Source organism: Phalacrocorax carbo, chromosome 13 (genome assembly GCF_963921805.1).
Source record: "Phalacrocorax carbo chromosome 13, bPhaCar2.1, whole genome shotgun sequence".
Lineage (NCBI taxonomy): Eukaryota > Metazoa > Chordata > Aves > Suliformes > Phalacrocoracidae > Phalacrocorax > Phalacrocorax carbo.
In genome coordinates, this window is record NC_087525.1 from 11,789,256 (window position 1) to 11,809,761 (window position 20,506).

At 37.7% G+C, this 20,506-nt stretch overlaps 1 protein-coding gene across 1 annotated transcript in view; it reads left to right on the forward strand.

The window, feature by feature from the left end:
* The window catches only part of PARG (poly(ADP-ribose) glycohydrolase), a 70,948-nt gene that overhangs the window by 21,986 nt on the left and 28,456 nt on the right, over window positions 1–20,506 (forward strand). The window contains exons 8-9 of the mRNA XM_064464834.1: window positions 8,193–8,285; window positions 10,403–10,560. Of these exons, the coding sequence (XP_064320904.1) occupies window positions 8,193–8,285; window positions 10,403–10,560 (251 nt within the window). The remainder of the gene's footprint in view (window positions 1–8,192; window positions 8,286–10,402; window positions 10,561–20,506) is intronic.

Here is a 20,506-nt window from a genome sequence, read left to right on the forward strand (position 1 = left end):
CTTTAGCTGATCCATCTTTTCCCCTTCTGTCTGTGCCTGACTTTTTTTTTTGATAATGTTAAAGAAAACACTGTTTTCATAAGGACAGTAGCTACATTGCCTCATGAAGCTTTTAGTGCTAAGATTATCGTTTTCAAAAGTGGCTGAGAAGTTGTAGCTAAATATCTAATGGCTTTTGAATGCTTCCACACTATGGTTCTTAGCAGGTGTTTCTGAAATCATAGCAGTATTAAATATTTTTTCCCCCAAGTACTGTGTTTAGAGAGGTAAAAGTTTTGAATGAGCCTGGAAACAGATTGTTTTCACCCTTAGCTTGTGTCTGTCAGATGATAGGGTTTGGTTTTTTCCCTCTCATGTTACAGTCCTGCTGTAGAAACAGGGTCATTGCCCTTTCCACTACTTTGTACTTTCCAGGAGTAACTCAAAAGTCAAACACTGCTTTCTAAATACTTTTCTTCCCAGGACTCTGCCACTGCTTTGGAAATGCTTGTGATGCTTCTACTCATGGTAGGATAGCTCTGCAAGAATGTGCAGGTAGAATGTACTGGTGGTCTGTAGAGAATCAGGGCTGAGGTTTCATTCATTGGTAATGAAAATGAGGTTAGATTTCCAATACCGTAGAAGTATAAACTGGGCTTCTAAAACCATTAAGAGGAGATGGAAATATAAACACATGTTTTTCACTCCAATTTTATTTAGAATGTTTAAAAGCTTTGAGAACAAAGCTGCCATTGTCAGGGATGATACACCTGAGAGATCATTCCAGGGTTGGATTGGCAGAAGACGTGAATGAACCTTCAGGGGGGTGAAATTAAACAAAAATAAATTAGCCTCTGCCTTGTAAGCTGTCTTCCTTTTTCTTTTTGAAGTGTCAGTTTATGGTTTTGATAAATGTCAGAAACATTCTTCTTCTCAAATAAGATTCTTCTCCGCATAATCCGTGTTATGTTTTTTTCCCTTCTTCCCTCCAAAGATTACTTCGTCCTTCTTCTGGTTTCTAATCAGACAAGTGCTCAAGAAATGGGATGGATTTGACAGCTAAGTGTGTTTCCTACTGAATTAGTTTTGTAAGGGAACTAAAGGAGGCAGATGAGTTTATTCTCTCCTGCAGTTTTGGGAGTTCATTAACTTAATTAAACAGGAACTAAAATTCCCACCCACCCATCCCCACTTGGCTTCTAGGTTTCAATCTTCTGTATATATATAATATTTTACACTGTGACAAAGAGCCTGTTGTACATAGGCATTCAAGTTAGTGGGCTGCAGCCTAGTGCCTCTGTCTAGGTGTCAGATACACTGATGGTTGTGGCACAATGTGCTTAAGTAGAATTCATCTACTCCCTGTCCAGAAGAAAAGGCTTTGTGGAGAGTATGACTTAATGAAGCTTGGTTTGGTTTTTTGGGGGTGTGTTAAGTTAATATATTCGTTTTCAAAGTCACCCAATAAGAACTTTTTTAGGCTTTTTAGTTGTCTTCCCCACCTCTTCCAGGTAACAGATTGAGAGTCTGCTTTTAGGATTCTGTAATGTTTAAAAGCACTAATGACAAGGATTAGGGAAAGAAAGGGAGCACAAGCTGGCAGTGTGAGGTTGGTTTCTTTCAGGTAAAAGTCTTAAATGTCATAGTGGCTTGGTTGTTCTGTTGGCATCGAGGAGTTCTAGTCATGGATCTAGACTCCACCATGTTGAATCATTACACAGACAGAATACAAAAAACATGCAACTTCTGTGTGAGACAGAACAGGTAAGTTAAGTACAGGCTGCTCTGGACAAAAGAGAAAATGAAGACAGCGTCGCTTAGTGCAATAAAGGAGCAGCCACATGTTGCGATTGCTTAAGTATACTCAAGGTTTTGTATAAGTGTCATTTCGAGGGGAATAGTGAGGGAAATGCTTCAGGATGCCTGGGAGGTTCTTCAGTGGAATACATTTTAAAAAAACAAAAGTGGGGAGTAGGAATTGTTAACATTATCCAAAAGTGCACAAGAACCAATGTCTTGCAGAATAGTGCAAGAGCATACCAGAACTCTTGCGTCTCATTTGACCATGTAATGGGAGCCTTTGGAAGGGAGGCCTATGCATTGAATAAAAAGAGAAAAAAGCAGCATTTTAAATTCTGATGGGTGGAACAAGACTATAAACAATCTTAAAAAGAAATTAAGTCTGCAAACACAAGTTCCTATTGTCTTTGTTCCCCAAATATATTTCTTTCACTTTTTTCAGTTTTTGCCTTCCATGTTATCCTCACCATAACTGCAAAATTACAAAAGTTGATCCTTTTTTTTTTTTTTCAGGAGACCATTCCAAGTTTTCTTAGACTTCGTGGCATGTTCCACGCGCATATTCCTTGTGTATGGCACTGAGCAAATCCTTCTGTTTGTGAGAATGTGAATGGTGTTGCTTTGTTCACATGTCTGTTGTTCTTTGAATTGCAGACTTGAAAGAGGTTTAACAATGATGTTCTGTCTAGGAAGGCTATATATGTCCTTATTTGCTGTGCCTCTATTTGCAACCAAGTTTGTCAGCTTGGAAGGATTCATCATGTGGCTCTTAATGCCCTGTAAAAATATACAGAGATATTTTTTATTTGAGACAAATTAAAGACAGTGAAGAGAGAAAAAGAAAAAAATATTTCTGAAATTAGAATGGATTTACTGTGAATAGAGTACGTAGATGTCACACGGGTTGTCTAATTTGTTTGGAGGCTATTACCATCTCTAACCATATGATATCTTACATCAAAATAATTAGGAAAGCTGTTACTGGAAAGACAGTTCAGTATAGTAACTGATGGTACAGAGCGCTTACAAAGTGCAACACAGTAATTCTAAGAACGTGCATGAGGCATGGCAGCTGGGAAGGAAAAAGTTGGAAGGTCAAAATCCATTCGAATTACAAAATAAAAGACACAAAGTCTGAAGGAAGCACTCCAGTTTTCCCCTTTATCCTTAGGAACATGGTTCAGTTGGTCCTTGTCCTGCCACAGAAGTTAATATGGGGAAATAAAACCAAACAAATTGAAATTATTAAGCCATTGCTGTCTTAGCATGCTGGTTGCCTGTTGGCATGATGACTCTGCCTTCCCATGTGACAGATAGAGCTGTCCAACTTTGTGTTCTGTATGTGCAGTTTGTTTGGTTTGATGAGCTGTCAGATTTAGATTTAAACTCTCTACCACCACTATCGCCCCACGCTACCTCAGATTCTTCTTTTTAGGGCTGTCAGGCATACTCGTTCATTACATTTTGGAGGACTGGTTTATAGTGACAAGAGGCCATTACTTATGGCGGCGTTTAGTCAGGCCTCTGCTGCAGTATAAATGTTCATTTTGCAAAATTGCAATGCAGGTTTGGCCGAGAGCTCTTACCTCTGCTATGGCTCGCTGAACCATTTGCATCTTATGAATTGGAGCCCTAAGTCATGTTCATTTAATCAGTCACTCCAGTGCAAATGCTGATGAAATCACCAAGTGATTTCTTTGGCAAAAGGCAAGTCATGCTTTGCAACTCTGATTCCATATACTTTTTCCTTGGGGTATGACCCCTACTTTTATTTCATTCCTGAGGAGGACTATGAATGAAGTCAACAATGTTTTTTTGTTTTTATTTCAAATCCTGAAGGAAGCTGCAAAGGACATGTACGCATAATAAAGGAAGGAAAAACTGATCAGTTGTTTGAAACCAAAATTGCTATGATACTTAATGTATCTTCCTTTATCAAAAACTGTTGACAACTGTTTCATATTTTAGAATTTCTTAAGTTATAAAACAAATGTTATTTTTTAACAATGGAAATCCAATCTTTTATCTTAATTCTTGCATAGTTGTAGCCTTGAAAAAGATAGTACACAGTTAAAAGCCCATTACTGAATCAATACAGGCATTCCTGTAGTAGGAGGTTTGCTTCAGTGAGATGCTTGTTGTAACAGCTTCATATTAACTAGAATATTACTGCTTTTTCAGTGAGAAGAGTTGCAGCTGGTATCTGCCTTTGTAGCCCATTGTCAAGGGGTGTGACTGATTCTGTTTCCCCGATTGCCCACCCTGCACAACATCTAATAATGCGTGACTTTTTGGTAGGCTGGTTCGATGTATTAATGCAGAGCAAGACTACCCCCGTCTCAAAGTTATTTTCCTGAGCATTAGCAAGCTGAAAGATCTCAGAAAATTATCAGATGAACGTGGGAACTGGTGACGTGTGTGTGTCCATGTTTGGGGAGATAGAATGACACATCCCTCTTTCAGCAGCAGCAGCAAATAAGTAGAATATGTAACGTGACTCTAAATATGCTGGATTTTACATCAGTACAAGTCACTGCTTCCTGAAGAGAGCTTCCTTCTAAATAAATCTTGATTCAGTCCCGTGACCAGGTAGTCTCTGTGCTGTTGCTAGGTTCTCCCTGGTTGGCATTTGCATCGTGGGATGTCTGTCACATGTCGCTGTGGTGTCAGCGCTCCACGTCCTGGAATCCTTTACTTTCCATGATTGAGTGTTCTTTTTCTGCGGCTTTCAAAGTCTGAAAAGACTGTCACAGATAAAACCAGGCTCTGTGTCGCGCTGAGCATAGCTGAGAATGTGCACCGACAGGTTGGTCTGCAAAGCTGCAGCTGTGGTGGCATGCTGGTGTAGTGGTCAAAAGGGGATGTGGGCCAAGCAGCCAGGGGTTTGCACGCGTTATTTTTCATAGAAACCTCATAGGAATGTTACCTGGACGGGAAGAGTCCATGGGCGGAAAGGGGAAGTTATGGTTACACGGATGTGGCCATGACTCAAGTGACTTAGATTTTTTTTTTAGAAACTTAGATCTAGGATGGATATGTATATCTAGCTTACTGCCACTGTTCAGTCATGGGTTATGGCCCCAAGATATGAATGGGAAGCCCAGGACTTAGTAGTTCCCCAAGTAGGTATTTTTAGAGAGAAAGTTTTTTTGGTTGTTTTAAATAAAACAGCACCTGCAGTTGAACAAGAGAGTTCTTAGATTACTCGCTGCAGCAGCTATTTTGTGAAGTTATAACATTTCTGGGAAGAAACAAACTACGTTTGAGCTTGAAAATAATTTATGTGCTTCCCTGCAATATTTAGGAGACCTTTACCTAAATAGGAAAGTTTTCAAAACAGGGATGCTTAGGCTGCTTGGTGGTTTGATTAAAGGGTGATGCAGAATTAGGAGTTTCTTGGCAAGGTCTGTGTACTTAGCACTCACAATGATCATCTTTTTAAAGTTGTGGGGTCTTCTAAGTGACTTATCTTGTGAAAACGTAAGGTTTTCATGGCACCCAAACTTTGCACAAAAAACCACCCCACCTTATTTGTTATTTACATGCAAGAATAATGTGTCTGAAGTCCAGTGAGAATACTTCTGGCCATTAACAGCTCCAACTTTTGAGGTTTTCATTAGTTGGAGGTCTAGTAAAAGTCATGCATAGGAATAATGCAGAGAGGAGAGCATGTTCTGGTGCAACATTAGGAAGGTAAGGAGAAGGAAATACAGAATTTCAGAGTTTAAGAAGTGAACTTCGTAGTTATGCCTTTTGTATCAGAGCTGAGCTGTGTAATTGCTGGCCCTGCTCCTGTTTTGGGAAGAAATTGTCTCATACTGTTGTTATATTGTTTTCAAAGGAGCATAAAGAAAAGGTTGAAGTCTTGACAGCTATGACAAAGTCCAGTGCCATAATGTGTCACCAGATAAGTGATACTCTATAGTCTGTGGCAGTCAGCAAAGCATAGCAGCCACTATTTATGTGTCAACTTTAAGAGAGGAAGTGTTACCCAAAGGGGAGAGAATATCAGTATTTGACAGCCTGGTAGACATCTGAGGTTAAATGTCATATTTTGAATAGATATAACTTACATATTCATTTTATGTATTGAGATCTGAAATTTCAGCCTTTAAATGCTCATTTTGATACTTCGTGGCACTTAAAAACATTGTGCCTAAGAACAGAGCAGTGTTTCCTGCTAGAGCAGATGGTGTTAAAGGTCAGGTCATAATTTTCAATATCTGACTTATACTGTGTAAGTATGTAGTTGTGTATGCAGCCATCAACAGGAGAGATACGCATCTTGTTAATTTTTTAACCTTAAAAAAAAGTTGACTTTCAGTAATAATTCGTATATTACTTGCATTCCTCCTCTACTATATCAAATAATGTTCATGTTTCCTAGGCTTGCTGTAAGTTCTCGTTTCAATTTAAAACTGGGATTGTTTTATTTCCCCTGTTCCCTACTGTAAGTTGTTTGTCCTTTGAGCATTTGTTTGGGTTTTGTTTTTTAACTTCCTGAGTACTCTTATCCCTTTATATCACTTGGGACAGGAGGGAATAGAGCAGAGATACTTCTATAGTTATTTTAATGATCTCGGAAGGAGAGAAGTTGTTAGCCTTCAAACAATATTTTCAGCTTGGCGTTTATGGGGAACAGCATGCTTTGAATCAGAGGCACTGTATTTTCCTCTTCTCAAAAAAATTGCCAGTATCTTTTTTTTTTTTAACATTCTGAAGTCTGTGTGAAACTTCCCACTGAAGCATGAATTTCAAGGGTTTGATTATATGACTAAAAGGATCACTTCCTGTGATTTCACAATTAGTCTTAAGTGTTGCAGAGACTAAAGTTGATAATATCTTGATGCTGTTGCATCCATTGTCTGTGGTTGTTTTTGTGTGAAATTGCTAGTAAATCCAATTATGTTCTAACAGTTTTACTTGAAAAATAATATTCTATAGCTTTAAAGCCACAGTTTCAGGTTTTAATGATTTTAATCTAGAAACTGGTAGAAGGTTGTTGTCTCAAATACAGATTCCCTGGATATAGAGGGAAGAGGGAGGCAGAAGGCTGAACCTTCCATTGCCCAGCTGAAGTCCAAGTTCTGTGTTCTCCTCTTTGCTTTTTGCCTTAAATGCAGCATGCAAATCTAACGGCCAGTCACATCTGGTGCCTGGATCCCTAGATCAGGGGAAGAACTGTTCCACTGCACAGGAAGATGGAGAATGTGCTTTTCTCTCCTTGATTTTACTTCAGCCCGTTCATACAGCAGAAGTGTGAGGCTTTTGAGGATATGGCATGCTTTTGTGCCACTTCGCCTGTTGCAAGTGCGCTCCTTTATGTTGCTTTTTTTCTCACAACCCATTCATGTGCCTGTCATAGCTTTTCTTAGAAGAACATTGCCTATGGCAGAGAGCCTTTTGCACCTTTTGAAAATAGGTGTATGATAAATGAATAGGGGTGTGGGGTATGGGTGGGTTCATCTAAACCCTGGGGGTGTGATGTGGAGCTCAGAACTGGCGGTTGCAGCTTAGAAGAGAGACCCTGGACTTCCTCTGAATACATTGGCTTGATACACTTTGGCAGCAAAATTTGTCAGCTCTGGGACAGACAGTGCCAGGAAGGGAATTGAGAATAGGACAAAAGGAACCCTTCTTTCTGTGATGTGACTTCCTGATGTGAGTATAAAAGCTTTGAGAAGTCTTGTGAAACATTGGCATGCCCATTTTTTTGAGTGTTGTCAATTCTGGTCCCTCCTTAGGAAGAATGTTAGAGCAGGTAGAGAGGGACGGCTAAAATAGTCATAGGATCAGCTGTCTTACAGAAAGAGACTGAAATATTGCAACTTCAGCTCGTGGGACCTGGCAGGCTGTACCCTTTAATGTGTGTAATCCAACAGCTATAGTTCTTGAGGGAACATGGTGGGGCTGGACAGCAGAGAGCACCCAGGCTTGCATGCTCTTTGTACAGAGCATGTCCTGTTGCCGAGGCCCGCTGATCTGACCCAGCAGTGCGTTTCATAGGTCTGTAACAGGAGAGCGTCACAGGTACTTGTCTTGGACCGCGACCTGACTGTGAAAGTTAAGTATATCGTTCCAGTACTTTTGTGGTTCGGTAGTGATTTTTAAAATCAGTTTAGAATTTGGTACATTGCTTTGGAAAGAGTCAAATGATAACTTATTCAAGGTTCCTTTACAGTGATGCGTTTCCTCAGTTGCAACTTTTGAGAGTTGTTTCTGTATTTCAGTTAGTGGATTATTGCAAGGTAATATGCCATGAGGTACTAGCATGAAAAATGCTACAGATTTGCATGAAGCTAATAGGAGCTAGTTTGCTCTTGTTTCTTTTGGATGGGTCCTGTTTTCACAAACTTTTCATACGATCATGATTTCTGAGGTATAAAGCCTTCCCCCCACCTTCTTTTTAACAGGTTCTTGAAGATGCAGAAGCTCAACATTTGTTCCAATCCATTCTTCCTGATATGGTCAAGCTGGCACTCTGTCTCCCTAGCATCTGCACCCAGGTAAGTAAACGCAGCTAGCTAAGTGCTCTGTGGCAGACCACTTTTCTGCAAACCGTAACTAATGGCTAAGGCTGAAACATCAGGATCATGTTACAGTCTTAATGAAAACTATAGTTTTTATGTTGAATGTAACTGAGGCGTAGGGAGCAGAACGGAGAATGCACATCTCTAATGATACGATAGAATGTTAAAAAAAAATAATATCTCGCTGTCATATTTTTAGCCTGACCTTCAGTAACACTTCCCTTTCTGTATGCTGGAGTTGCTTCTTGCTTTTCTTAAACGAAGTGACCATGACACCTTCCAGGTTTGAAAATCACACTAATAAACTGAAATACTTGAATAATTTTAAAACATCTAATTTTTCTTTTAGAAATGTTGTTAATCCTCAAAGTAGTATTTTCATAAAGGCTTCATTTACTTGGGAGCATATTTTATTCTAGTTAGAGTACATACAAACAGTAACTAATTCTGTATTATTATGGGAATCAGTTCTGTAGGTAGTAAAGCCGATAAAAGTGAATACAATTGATCAAGTGAGCGAGGATGTATGATAGGTAACACATTAGCAGGGTAACGACTCTAATTTATAAACACCTTTATTACAATTTTCTAAATTGATTTTGTTGGACAGGAGCAGGGAAAACCTCTCCCTACTTTGTTATGCTGCAGGGGTCCTACGGCACACATAGAATTTCAGAAAGTATGAGTATTTCTTAAACTTTACTAGTCATTTGATGGGAGAAGTTTTTGAGAATTCTATGAAGTTTCTGAACACAAAGTCAACTACAAGACTTGTAAGCTCATGTACTAATGCCTTTTGTAACGATGATGTACTGTTAGGCAGTGTCAATTGTAAAGAATTTTGTCAGAATCATTTTATTGTTTAAACATAAAGCTAAATTTGTTCCAATATAACATACTGTCCAAAATATTCTATTTTTATAGTCTTGGAGAACTTATTAGAGAGTGCTTCTTAGGCTTGTTTCCCGCTCTAGCTGTGTGACTTCAGACATTGTAATATAGCTTGTTAATTAAATAGCCAGAAGACAGAATGAGATTCAGTGAATGTAGTAGGTATAAGAATGAAGGAAAACTTGTTTGTTTTGTGGAGTAAAAAGGGCTGTGTATTAAACAATCTAAATTAGTAGCAATTTCTGTATTCACAACTAAAAGGATTAAAATGTAGCTGCTCCGCTCTCCTGGCGCTAGGCGAATCATGATGGCTGAGAATATTGAAAGAAGAGGTGAAAACTGTGTTCTCTTTCTCCTGTCAAGTGGGTTTATCGTAATTGTTACAGGTCTCCTTAGCAGTCAGAATGATTTTCTCCCCCACCCCCCTGAGTATTATCACATAATTAAAAAAAAAAAAAAAAGCCTGGAATGTGGTGAGCAAAAAGTTCAAATCAGGAAGCTAAAGCCTGATAAAAGAGATGTGTAACACGTCAGGGTTTTTTTGGTTCCCCCCACCCCTTTGTTTCTTTTTAGATTAAAGAAATACTACCTAGAGTCGAAACTCCAAACTGAAGATCAAAGTGAAGCTGAGCTTTTTGTTCATTCTGATTATAAAAAAATGGATAATCATACGCTTTCTGCAAATATCAGTCTTATTTTTTCAAGTAGGATGGAAAAAAATACAGAGCAAGTCAGAGTGATGATCTGTGGCATGAATTCCACATTTCTTTGTAAAGTAGAAAACACAGCTATTGCTGCTGAAAGTGTTCCTTAAGGGTTCTTAACTATACACCTATTGAAAGTGGGGTTTTCTCCAGTTTTTAAGATTGCCCAGGATTTGAAACATCCCATGCGTTTACTCCCTCCCCCCCTTCCCTGTGGTTTTGTTTGATAAGTCATATTTTCTTGGTCTTTTGTTATCGATTAGAAATCTGCAGTTTGTCAAGCAAGCTTTTTCCGAATTGTCTTGAATAAACTGTTCTTGACTTCAATGGTGCTGCTGATTAAAGGGTTCACCAATGGCCTAAATTACTCTTGCACTAATCTAACAAATGTAATTTTGTGCTCCTGTTTTTTCTTTTAAAAATGGGTAAGCTAATTATTTTTCTCCTTCCCTCCCTTCTCTCCTACCCCTCCCTCCCCCTCACTCCTTTTGTTGGTAGCCAATACCCCTGCTGAAACAAAAGATGAATCACTCCATCACAATGTCACAGGAACAGATTGCTAGTTTTCTAGCCAATGCTTTCTTCTGTACTTTTCCACGTCGGAATGCGAAGATGAAGTCTGAGTATTCTAGTTATCCAGACATTAACTTCAACAGGTATGGCACTCTGGAGTAAATGAAGCTGATAATTCTTCAATGAAAATATTATTGTTGTCGTGTAGGGGAGAAACTAATTTTCTTTCATGTTTCTGTCACTAACTTCGGTATTTTGCATTCTGTTTCTTCTTTTTATCTCTAAGGGGCAAAAAACCATGCAACTATGTAAGAAAGGATCTTGTGCACAGAAAGATGTGCTTAATATGCCAAATGTTTCTATTTTCATGCATGCACACGCACAGACATGCTCTTGCTCTGGCATAATTAGACTGATACAATTCCCTACCTCCTCCTAAGCCATTCTTTGTGAATGGTATATTTCAGTTGTGCTTCAGGTATTCTATATGTATTTAAATTAAAGATCAGTGTTTCCCCAGCCGCATTTCTGTTGTCTCCCTTGTGTCAGCAGTGGTGATCTGTGCATTAAGTCAGATCAGTAGGACTTGATTCTTCAGCATCCATACAAGCTTTTATCATTTTAAGGCAGTTGTAGAGCTGCATGTTAAAATAAACCTGTCCTTTATGCTACAAGTTAGCCTAAAAAGGTTTCAAGGCCACAGTAAGAATTTAATGAAAGATTCTCTGATTTTTAAATAAATGCTTATTCTTTTTTCCTCAGCACTAGCTTACAGAAAGATTTGATTAGAAATTTTTCTTCATATCTTTTAAATATGCTTATTTCAGTTTTTAATTGGAGAAGAGGATGGAGACGTTTCCTGCTGCAGAATATTATAGTTCACATGGAGTTGTAGATTAGAAATGAGATTTTGTTGTTTTCTGGGCACTTCTATACAAGTCTGTGTAGATCAGCCTTAAGTTTATTAGGCTGGGCTTGCATAGATTATTGATCTAAAGTCTTTCTTATTCCTCACAGTTGACATATCACAGTTTTCAGAGCATATACACTATATAACATAAAAATCCTGTTACCTGTGATCCAGCACACTTGGGTACGTGTGTCATAAGAGCTATATTAGACTAGAATTTCCCAGAACAAATTGTCAGGTGTGTTGATGTCCTAATAATGGTTTTGGTGCTTGCTGACTTCAAGGTCTAGCACGGGGTGCTCTATAGTGTGTATTTCAGAAGAGAGACCAGGGTCAATGTCTTGGTGTTTATTCCAACAGTGTAGAGGGTTACGGAAGAGAAGTGTGGGTGGGCATTAATGTGCCATACAATTCAGCATATTTTCCACCATTAGTTCATAAGAACAAATAAATGAAAAGTACCATCCACACATTAAAAGAGAGTTATGTTCAGAGCAGTGAAAGGACAGTAAAGTTCTGGAAAGAGTTCTGTTTGACTGTACCAGCTACATGCTTTGAGCTGAATTTTATGGGTTTTTTTTTTTTAAAGGACTTTAAGGTACTGGTTTTTGTTGTAATTTAAGCATGTTATAAATCAAGCAGTTAAATTCTTACCAGTTACAGAATAAAATGCTGTTATATCACTGGACTAAATTCATATTCTCTTCTATGAACATTGCACAGCAATGTAAAGTCATGGTAGGACAGTGTAATACAGTGGTTAACGTGGGGCATAATATTTTGAACTGAATTTAAGTAAAAAATCCATGGCAAATTATTAGGTAAATAGTTTCCTGATGTAGACTTAAAGGATCACCAGTATAAAGTGTTAACTATTCAGGATTTTCTGTCCTATTCCAGTCAGTCTTCTGTTGTTCTCTGACTTCACTTCCGAGTGCTGTCACCCATAGTAAGTTCCAACAATGTTATTTAAAAGGGGTAATACAGGAGGCAACCTTCAGGCCTTCCTCTTGCATTACGGATGAGGTAATGCTCAGCTTTTAGTCACATAGGGTAGAAAGCCATTTCTATTTGTGTAAGTGCAAGAATATAGTTGCCAAACTGGAGAAAAGAAGGGATGCTGATGTCCTCTGGTTCTTGAGGATTAGAAGTGGCTCTTCATCAGTGTTTGCCAATTTATGTGACTTTTTATAAACAACAGTTTCTTTTTACAGTCCTTTTTTTACTTAACTATTTGTTGGACCAAAACTTTTCCCCTGTGTATTTTGTATTTGATAATGAGCAGATTAGTGAAGTAGAATATGAGGTGTGACAGGCAGTGGCTAAAACAGGAGGGGATATGTCAGTGAGAGGGGGTCTGGCAAGATAAAAGCAACAGGAGGTTGACGACAGTGAGTGGTGGAGAGAGTACTACAAGAATTCAGCTTTTTATTGTGCTACTGTAGATAACCTGACTTCGTTGAAATCTGAAGCGAGGGGGGAGGAGGAATATGGATAGTATCCTATTTCTTCTTCTTCCAGTCAACCCTGTATTTTCTTGCCCTGAGAAGTTAGTTCTTTAGTAGTGAGGACAGAGAATAAGATCTCCTGTTTTCAGCTATTTCAGCTTGTAAAGACGACAAGGTTTGGTCCATTGCAGTATGTATTTTCAGCTTTTACAAGAAAGCCTTTCATGAAGCTGGATATACTCAAAAGGCAGTGACTGAAGTTAAAATGTTTGTGGCTTTTTTTCCTCTTTATAACAACGTTTAGATGTAAAGGCTTTGGGGGCTGCTGCTCTGCTCTGTTTGCTTAGGGATGGGCATAACAGATTGTTCCACACAGCAGCCCTTTCTCCCCACAGTGTTATGGTCTGCAGCTTTTCCCAGACTTGCTTCTTTCCTCAGCATAACTCATCTGCTATGTGACTGTGAATGAATTACTTTGTTCGCTGGGTACAAAAATATCTGCCATGGTGCCCTAACAAAGCAAAATTACTGATCAGATGCATTTGAGGGACTTTTTCTTTAGCAAACATGGTGTTGCTTTGATTTCATTCTGTGTGCCTTTTCCACGTTCATACAACAGGCTTCCGCCCCTCCGCTCAGCTCTTTGAGAGGGAAAAAATAAAATTTGTGCCTTAAGTTAGAAATACAACTGTATAAGCTGTTTCTTTCTTGTGTTTTGAGTGTCACACAGCAGTCATTTATCAATTCACCTTATGCAGACTTAGACATTAGTACCTTTTTATACACTATAAAATAGTTATGGTTTCTACATTCAAATGCTCTCATGTTCCTTCTCTCCCAGTCCTTTCCCTGCTTTAGGTTTTTATGTGGTATTAACTAGCATATTTTAACCTCCACCCCTACTGTCCCCAAGGAGAGAAAAACAAATCTTTTTTCCCCCCCTTCCTTCCTTCCTTCCTTTTTTTCCCCCCCTTCCTTCCTTCCTTCCTTCCTTCCTTTTTTTCCCCCCCTTCCTTCCTTCCTTCCTTCCTTTTTTTCCCCCCCCTTCCTTCCTTCCTTCCTTCCTTTTTTCCCCCCCCTTCCTTCCTTCCTTCCTTTTTTTCCCCCCCTTCCTTCCTTCCTTTTTTTCCCCCCTCACTGTTAATTCAGTGATGATGGCAAGTTGTTTGAATACTGGTGCGTGTGCTAATAACGGATTGGAAAGATGGCCACTGTGTGTGTTAGTATTAAGGTCTATGCTTTACCTCTTCTCTCCTGCCTGTTGGTGTTGCCAGATGGGAGGAGAAAAAAAGGTGAGCATTCCTCTTTTGACACTGAAGCACTTAGTTTTATAATATGTTGTGACACCGACGGTCTATTTTGATTGTTCATCATGCTGCAGACTGAAAGTCACCTGTGAATAATGAAATACTCAGTAATTTAATTGAATTCTTCCCCTGTACTTGGCAAGCATGGGCCTATTATGATTCTTCAGTCGTTAATAACATAATTCTTTTCAAATGTATTTAATAAAATGGAATTTGTAGTTCAACTGAGAGCTTTAATATTTATGAATTCTAGTAGAAGGAATGGCATCCCTTCAGTGGCCAAACATTAGATCATACCAAATAGCATAAAACACTGCTTCCATTCAAAATATTAAGATAAATTCAACGAGTTAGATTTTTCTTTTTAGAAACACTTGTATATTATAGAAGATGGAAATAGATTGGGCCACTTTATGCAAAAATATCCATCACAAAAAAAAATTAAAATTGCCATTTTATTCCTTTTAATGATAAATTTTCCATGGGAGTTGCGTGCTGGTTGAATGTAGAGCATGAAGTGCATTGACTCTTCTGAGATCATCTCTACAATCATGACGTTGGTAGCACAGTTTAAAGTGGTTTCTTATGGTAATGCTCATAATAAATATTTGTGAATAGTTTGTGGTTTAACGTAGCACTTCCATAAAAAATACATTCCTCCTGAAATATATTAAAGATTGAACTGTGCTTTCTTGCATTTATTTTTTTATAAGAGGCTGAAATGGATACCATCCACTGTCACACAAGACTTTGTGCTGTGGACGTTTTTCTTCCCTCGTTAACCAAGTTTTCAGACCTGTGTCTTAACACTATAGAATTTGATAATTTAGGAAAATAACCTAGCTTGGTTGTCTGTAAAAGCAAAGAAAAATTCTGCTATCTTGAGTCCGTGTTCTGGATGACTAAAAAGGAGACACTTTGCTTTTGCTGTGCCTTTGACCTGCTACAGATCCGTTCTTAGCTGTTGTGTCAAGTTACAATAACTCCTCTGTTTTCCTTCTTCAAAAAACTGCTGTAGTTAAACTGGAGGTAGTGTGCGTCTGCTCTCATCAGTTGAGGCTGAGTTAATAATCAAAGGTAGTACGTCTAAGGACATAAGCCTGGTGAATCTTTTGGCACATATATTAGTGGATGCTCTGGTCTGGTGTTCCACTAGGACTGAATTTCTTCATCTTTATCAAACAAACCTTTAAAGTAATTCCAAGTGATTGGAAATGAGGGGAAAAAACCCACTAGTTAAGATATATGTCTTTTATGGAATGTATAATATATGAAAGGAAATGGGCAAACTGTATAGTACATTTATGCAGGAGAACTGAAATCTAATTTACCAGTAATGCAATTGTCTCTTCATAAACAACATCAATTTCACAACACTAATGAGTATTCTCTGGGGAATAAATTATTTGGTGACTTTGAGAGAACTTGGTTTAGACTGAGAGATGCATTGCTCCTCTGAAAACTGGTTCTAGGTTTTCTGAGTTTACAGGTATCGATCCTACAAAACTGATTCTGTTCCTGCTTGAGGTATATCTTCTAATTAGCCTTGGATGCAATACTTTAAGTCGATTATTATTTTCTGAAAAATTTAAAATTGACTTTTGTGTGTGGCATATGATGAAATACTCTTTAAATAGACAACTTTTAAAGGATACTATTGTTAACAGCTCTGGTGTAATTACTTTGCTGTAGTGATTAAAACAGTGCTCAATCTGAATATTTTTGTTAGTTTAGTAAATAGAGTCATTTAGTCCAGGACTTAGTTGTACCATGCTGTAGGCTGTCTTTTGATTTATATCCACAGGGTAAAACATTTTACCCCGCTATTCCTTGATGCTGAGTACCTGAAGTTAGCATCTTATCATCCACCAAAGCCAAGAATCAATCTGATGTATTTTAAGACTCCTAAATCACCAAAATGTTTTCTTAAAACAGGTTTATAATGGTCCAAGTTATGTGCCACAAGAAATGAAAGTACAAAGTGAAAAGCACAGAGAATAGAGATGTGGGTATATGTGAGTGTCTGAGACAGAAAGATAGTTTTTGTACCTAGATTGTCAACAAAATTACATTGCTCAATTTTTTTATTTTTTTATTTTTTTTTTGTTAATGCAAATCTTAAAAGTCACTATTTAATCTAAAGATGAAGTTCTGGTCAAACATAAGGGCATTGAATATTATGATGTTCTTTAATAACTCTGAGATGACGACAGCTTGTACCCATGACACATGACAGTAAATAAATTACCTACAAGGTTGAATTATTGGATGTACTGTTTTTCTCCTACTTGGTGCCAAGGGAATTCAAAAACTCTAAATTACTTCCTGTAGAACCAGAGAAGAGGAAGGCAGTTTTAATACAGAAGGATGGAATTAATGTTATTAAATGGAAGAGAGAAACAGTAGGCACCAGAAAAGCAGGAGTTGAGGTTGCTGTACCTGACGTGTGCAAGGTGGTGCTACATTTTCCCATCAGGAACTACAACATCTGGACAGTGGCATTTCCTTCTGTGCTGTCATAAAGCTGGTTATTTTGTCTGCTTTTTGTCTCTCTGGGAGGAATTTCTCATCTGGATTATTCTGCCTTTGGTTCATATAAAGTCTAGACTTCATGAATTGAAGTTTTGATATTCTGAATAGCTCTACTTTTATTTCTCACTTAAAATATTTTCAATGGCTGCAGGACCTACTAGAAAGAGTTTGTTTCATATGGGATACAAGAATTTCCCATTTTAAATTTGCCAGGGTTTCCTCATCTTACATTATGTAATTGATGTTAAAGTATTTAAAGCTGTCTAGGGCAGTGGTCTCCAAGCTTTTTTGATCACACATACCTATCAGTAAAAAATTAAGCATGCACCCCAAATATATGAACATTTATTTACTTATAAATTACATACATCTGCTACTGTACTAAGATATTACATTCTAAAACATGTACAAAAAAAATTTAAAAAGGATGAGAAAGATTAAATAAAAATTTTAAAAAATTTTAAATATTTTTTAATGAATGGTACAAAAATATCTTCTTCCTGCATCCTAGTGGACAGTCTTGCGCACCCTCTGGGGTGCTTTGAAGACCAGAGTGGGGCTGGGGTGTTGGTATTCACAAACTACAGGTATGTAAGCAAGAATGAAACACTATGTAATTAATTTCTCTTGAAGGGGAGTGTAAATTAAGCACTTGTTGCAGCTCCATTCTTCGTGAAAAGTCCTTGACCAGAAACTGACTGGAACTATCTTCCATCTTTTTTGTTGAAGTGAAGCCTCAGTGGTGTAGCATGCTGGTTTAAAAGGCAGCTCAATATTTCTGGATGGGAGTGGAACCCCACCCAATACATAAACAATTGAAACAGCTTTTGCAGAAAATACTTTAGGCAAAGGATACAGGTAATTAATGTAAGTCCAGTTGTCCCTATATGGTAGGCTAAAATGCTTTCATATGTTTAGAGAGTGAAAGAGATTGTTCTTTATCCTGTGTAATCGTGTGATAAGCACACATAATCATACATACATTCCAACTCCTATGTGATGGGGTTCTCCCTCTCTGTGCACATTAATGCATACAGATTTCCTGTATGCGTTCAGGTAAGCTTAGGCTTTGAAATGCAACAAGGCACAAAAGGCAAGGTGTTTGTTTTATTCTTTTTTCCAAGTGTTTTGTCATTCTATGCATCAGACTAAAGCTCTGCTTAGTGATTACCTCTGTTCTTGAGATCGCAGGTAACATCTATTCATTTTCATTTCTGCCTTAACTTTCCATCCTTCCCCCTGCTTAGTCCCTTTACTGGGTGAAATTAATCTATCCATACTATTTCCTTGTAAATCCTTCTTCCATTTTTACATGTAGGAGAAAAATGAGGTTTTAATAAAATGCCTTGCACTTGCTTAGATGCTATGTTATCTTTAGTGAGATCACAGTAAAATACAAGAACCAGTACAAGCGTGTCTTAGACTATATAGTAGTAAAGAAAAAGGCACTTTTTAGTGCCTGTGGTAGTTAAGAAGAAGCACACATAGTTGACTGTGGGGACCATAAGTATAAAATTATGTATCCACATTTTTGCAAACAGCACATGTGAAATGCTGTGGATTTATGAACAGGAGGTACTCTTTGAAGTATGATCCATACTGCAAATTTTTGCATGTTGTTACAGTGTGGACAGCTTTCTGAGTCTTATGATGGGTCCAGATTTCAATGTAAAGACTTTATTATACTCTTTGAAAAGAGGCATTCAAAGGAAGCCCAGCCTGGGGGTGGGAAGATACAGGCTGGGGTGGAAATACCAATAGGAAGTTGTTTAACTAGAAGGTTAAACCACATAATTGTAATGGTTACTTCTGCTTGTAAAAATTACTGGAGCCAGTTCTTCAAGTAACATCAAGGGATCAATTTAGCTCCTTGGAAATTAAATTTTACAAGCAAACTACTATATTTTAATTATACCTTAATCGGAAATGATGTATTTCAGAACTGTTTACTTAAGCTGATTCAACTATTCCCCAGTAAACTATATGCATGCCAAGGTTACTTTTGTGTAGCTCTTCATGTTATTAAATCATGTCGATGTTGATCATTAGAAATGCACCCTTTGGAGTAGAGCTGTTGGCTCTGGCTTTGGAAGGTGGAAATGTTGGCTGAAGATAAGAGAATTTTCAGTTTGCAGTCAATGAGACTGCAAAAACCAGGATTATTGATCACACATTTAAAATGCTTTTTCCACCCTAAAATTTTAGGAAAACGCTAATGCAAAACAAATGCACACATTTTTGTAATAGTTATTGAAATGGTATAAACTATTGCCTTGTAACTTTATTGTATGTTTACTGACAGTTGTCGAGTAATTAAAAAAACCTTTTTTACATTTTCCCAATATCAGTTCTTATTATTTTTAATATTTCTTTATAGGATTTATCTTCAGAACAATTGAATTAAGTGTCTGAATATTTGCTAAGAAAGAGTTTTCATTTAGCCGTGACTTTAACAATAGACTTAGTGTTTATGACATTGTTCACTCATCTGCTTTGTTTTTAAATCTCTGACCTTGATTCCTTGACTACTTAAGTATATCTCTGTAGAGGCCTTTTATTTTATTAACAGTGCTGCTGCCCTGGCTTGGAAGCTGGAGAGCCAGAGATAAATTTGCCGCTGTGTTTGGTGATCAGCCCTGCAAGCTTGCTTTGCTCCTGTATCTGCTAAATTGAAGTTAGCTGCATGGCAGTGGGAACATCTTGTACAAAGGAAAATAGCTTACGTATGCAGTTGCTAGTAGTATTTCAATTACTTTGACTGAAAGCGGGCTTGCGGTGCTTTGCACTTGATTTACAGTGCACTTCATTTGGATGAGTTCTTTAATTGGAATTAATGGAGTTTGGCCTTGGGTTCTTCTGTTGGCAGATTGGTTAGGTGGTTTCCAATTACGTTTTTGGGTGGGTTTTTTTGGTAGAATCTGTGTCTCAGAGCTTAAAGAATTTTATTTAATGTCTTACTGAGGCCCTCATCTAGCTCTGTTCTTCAAAATAGAGATACTTGCTTCAGAAATAAAACTTCTCATAGTGTTGTCTAATTGAACATTTCAGAGGTAAGGTTACGGTTAAAACATTCATAACTTTGCCATGTTATATCCTCACTTAAATTAATGGGGCATTTTCAATTGCTGTAAATATCACTTGCCTCTACCATTGCAATCACAAAGATGACAGATTACTTTGTGCTGCGCTTAAGGAAGCCTGGCTGCCTCTGGGTATCGGGGGTGGGAGGGTTTGGATTTTCTCTTGTGCTTTTCTTCCTTCTTCTGACTTTATAGTAACTTGCTGGAAGTCTTCTGAATCACTGATGTCATTGTGATTACGATTTCTGTGGAAATTTAAAAGAAATATGAAGCAGTCAAATTCAATGGAATGAATATCAATAACCTTGAATAATTAGATACTGTGAGGGTTTAAGGCTAATTTGTAGCCCATTAAAATCTGTGGGGATTTTTCCACTGGTCTGACCTTTAAAACAAATTCCTAATGTAAAGCACTTTTTCTTGAAATAGCTGAAGGAGAGAGTTCCTTGGTCTGGTTATATGAAAATATGCAGGTAGTATACTAGTGTTTTGTATTTTGCAAATATATAAATAATAAAGAGCATGTTTGCAGATAGCCATCTTCAGTTTGCCACTAGCTCACGAGTAAAGGTAAATTCTAGATGCAGAAAATATGAAGTAAATCCAAGCACATTAATCTAAGACATGGTGTCTTCAACCTGCCATATATGGCTCTCCTTTTATGAGTGCATTCTGGTTTGGACGAACATCTTTTGTAGTGGATTCAGTCCTGAAATGTGTGTGCAGGACCGGTGTTGCCTGCTTTTGTTTTTAGTAAATAAATAATTAGAAATTTTTTTTCCTATATTTAACAGTGGATTTTCAAGACAAAG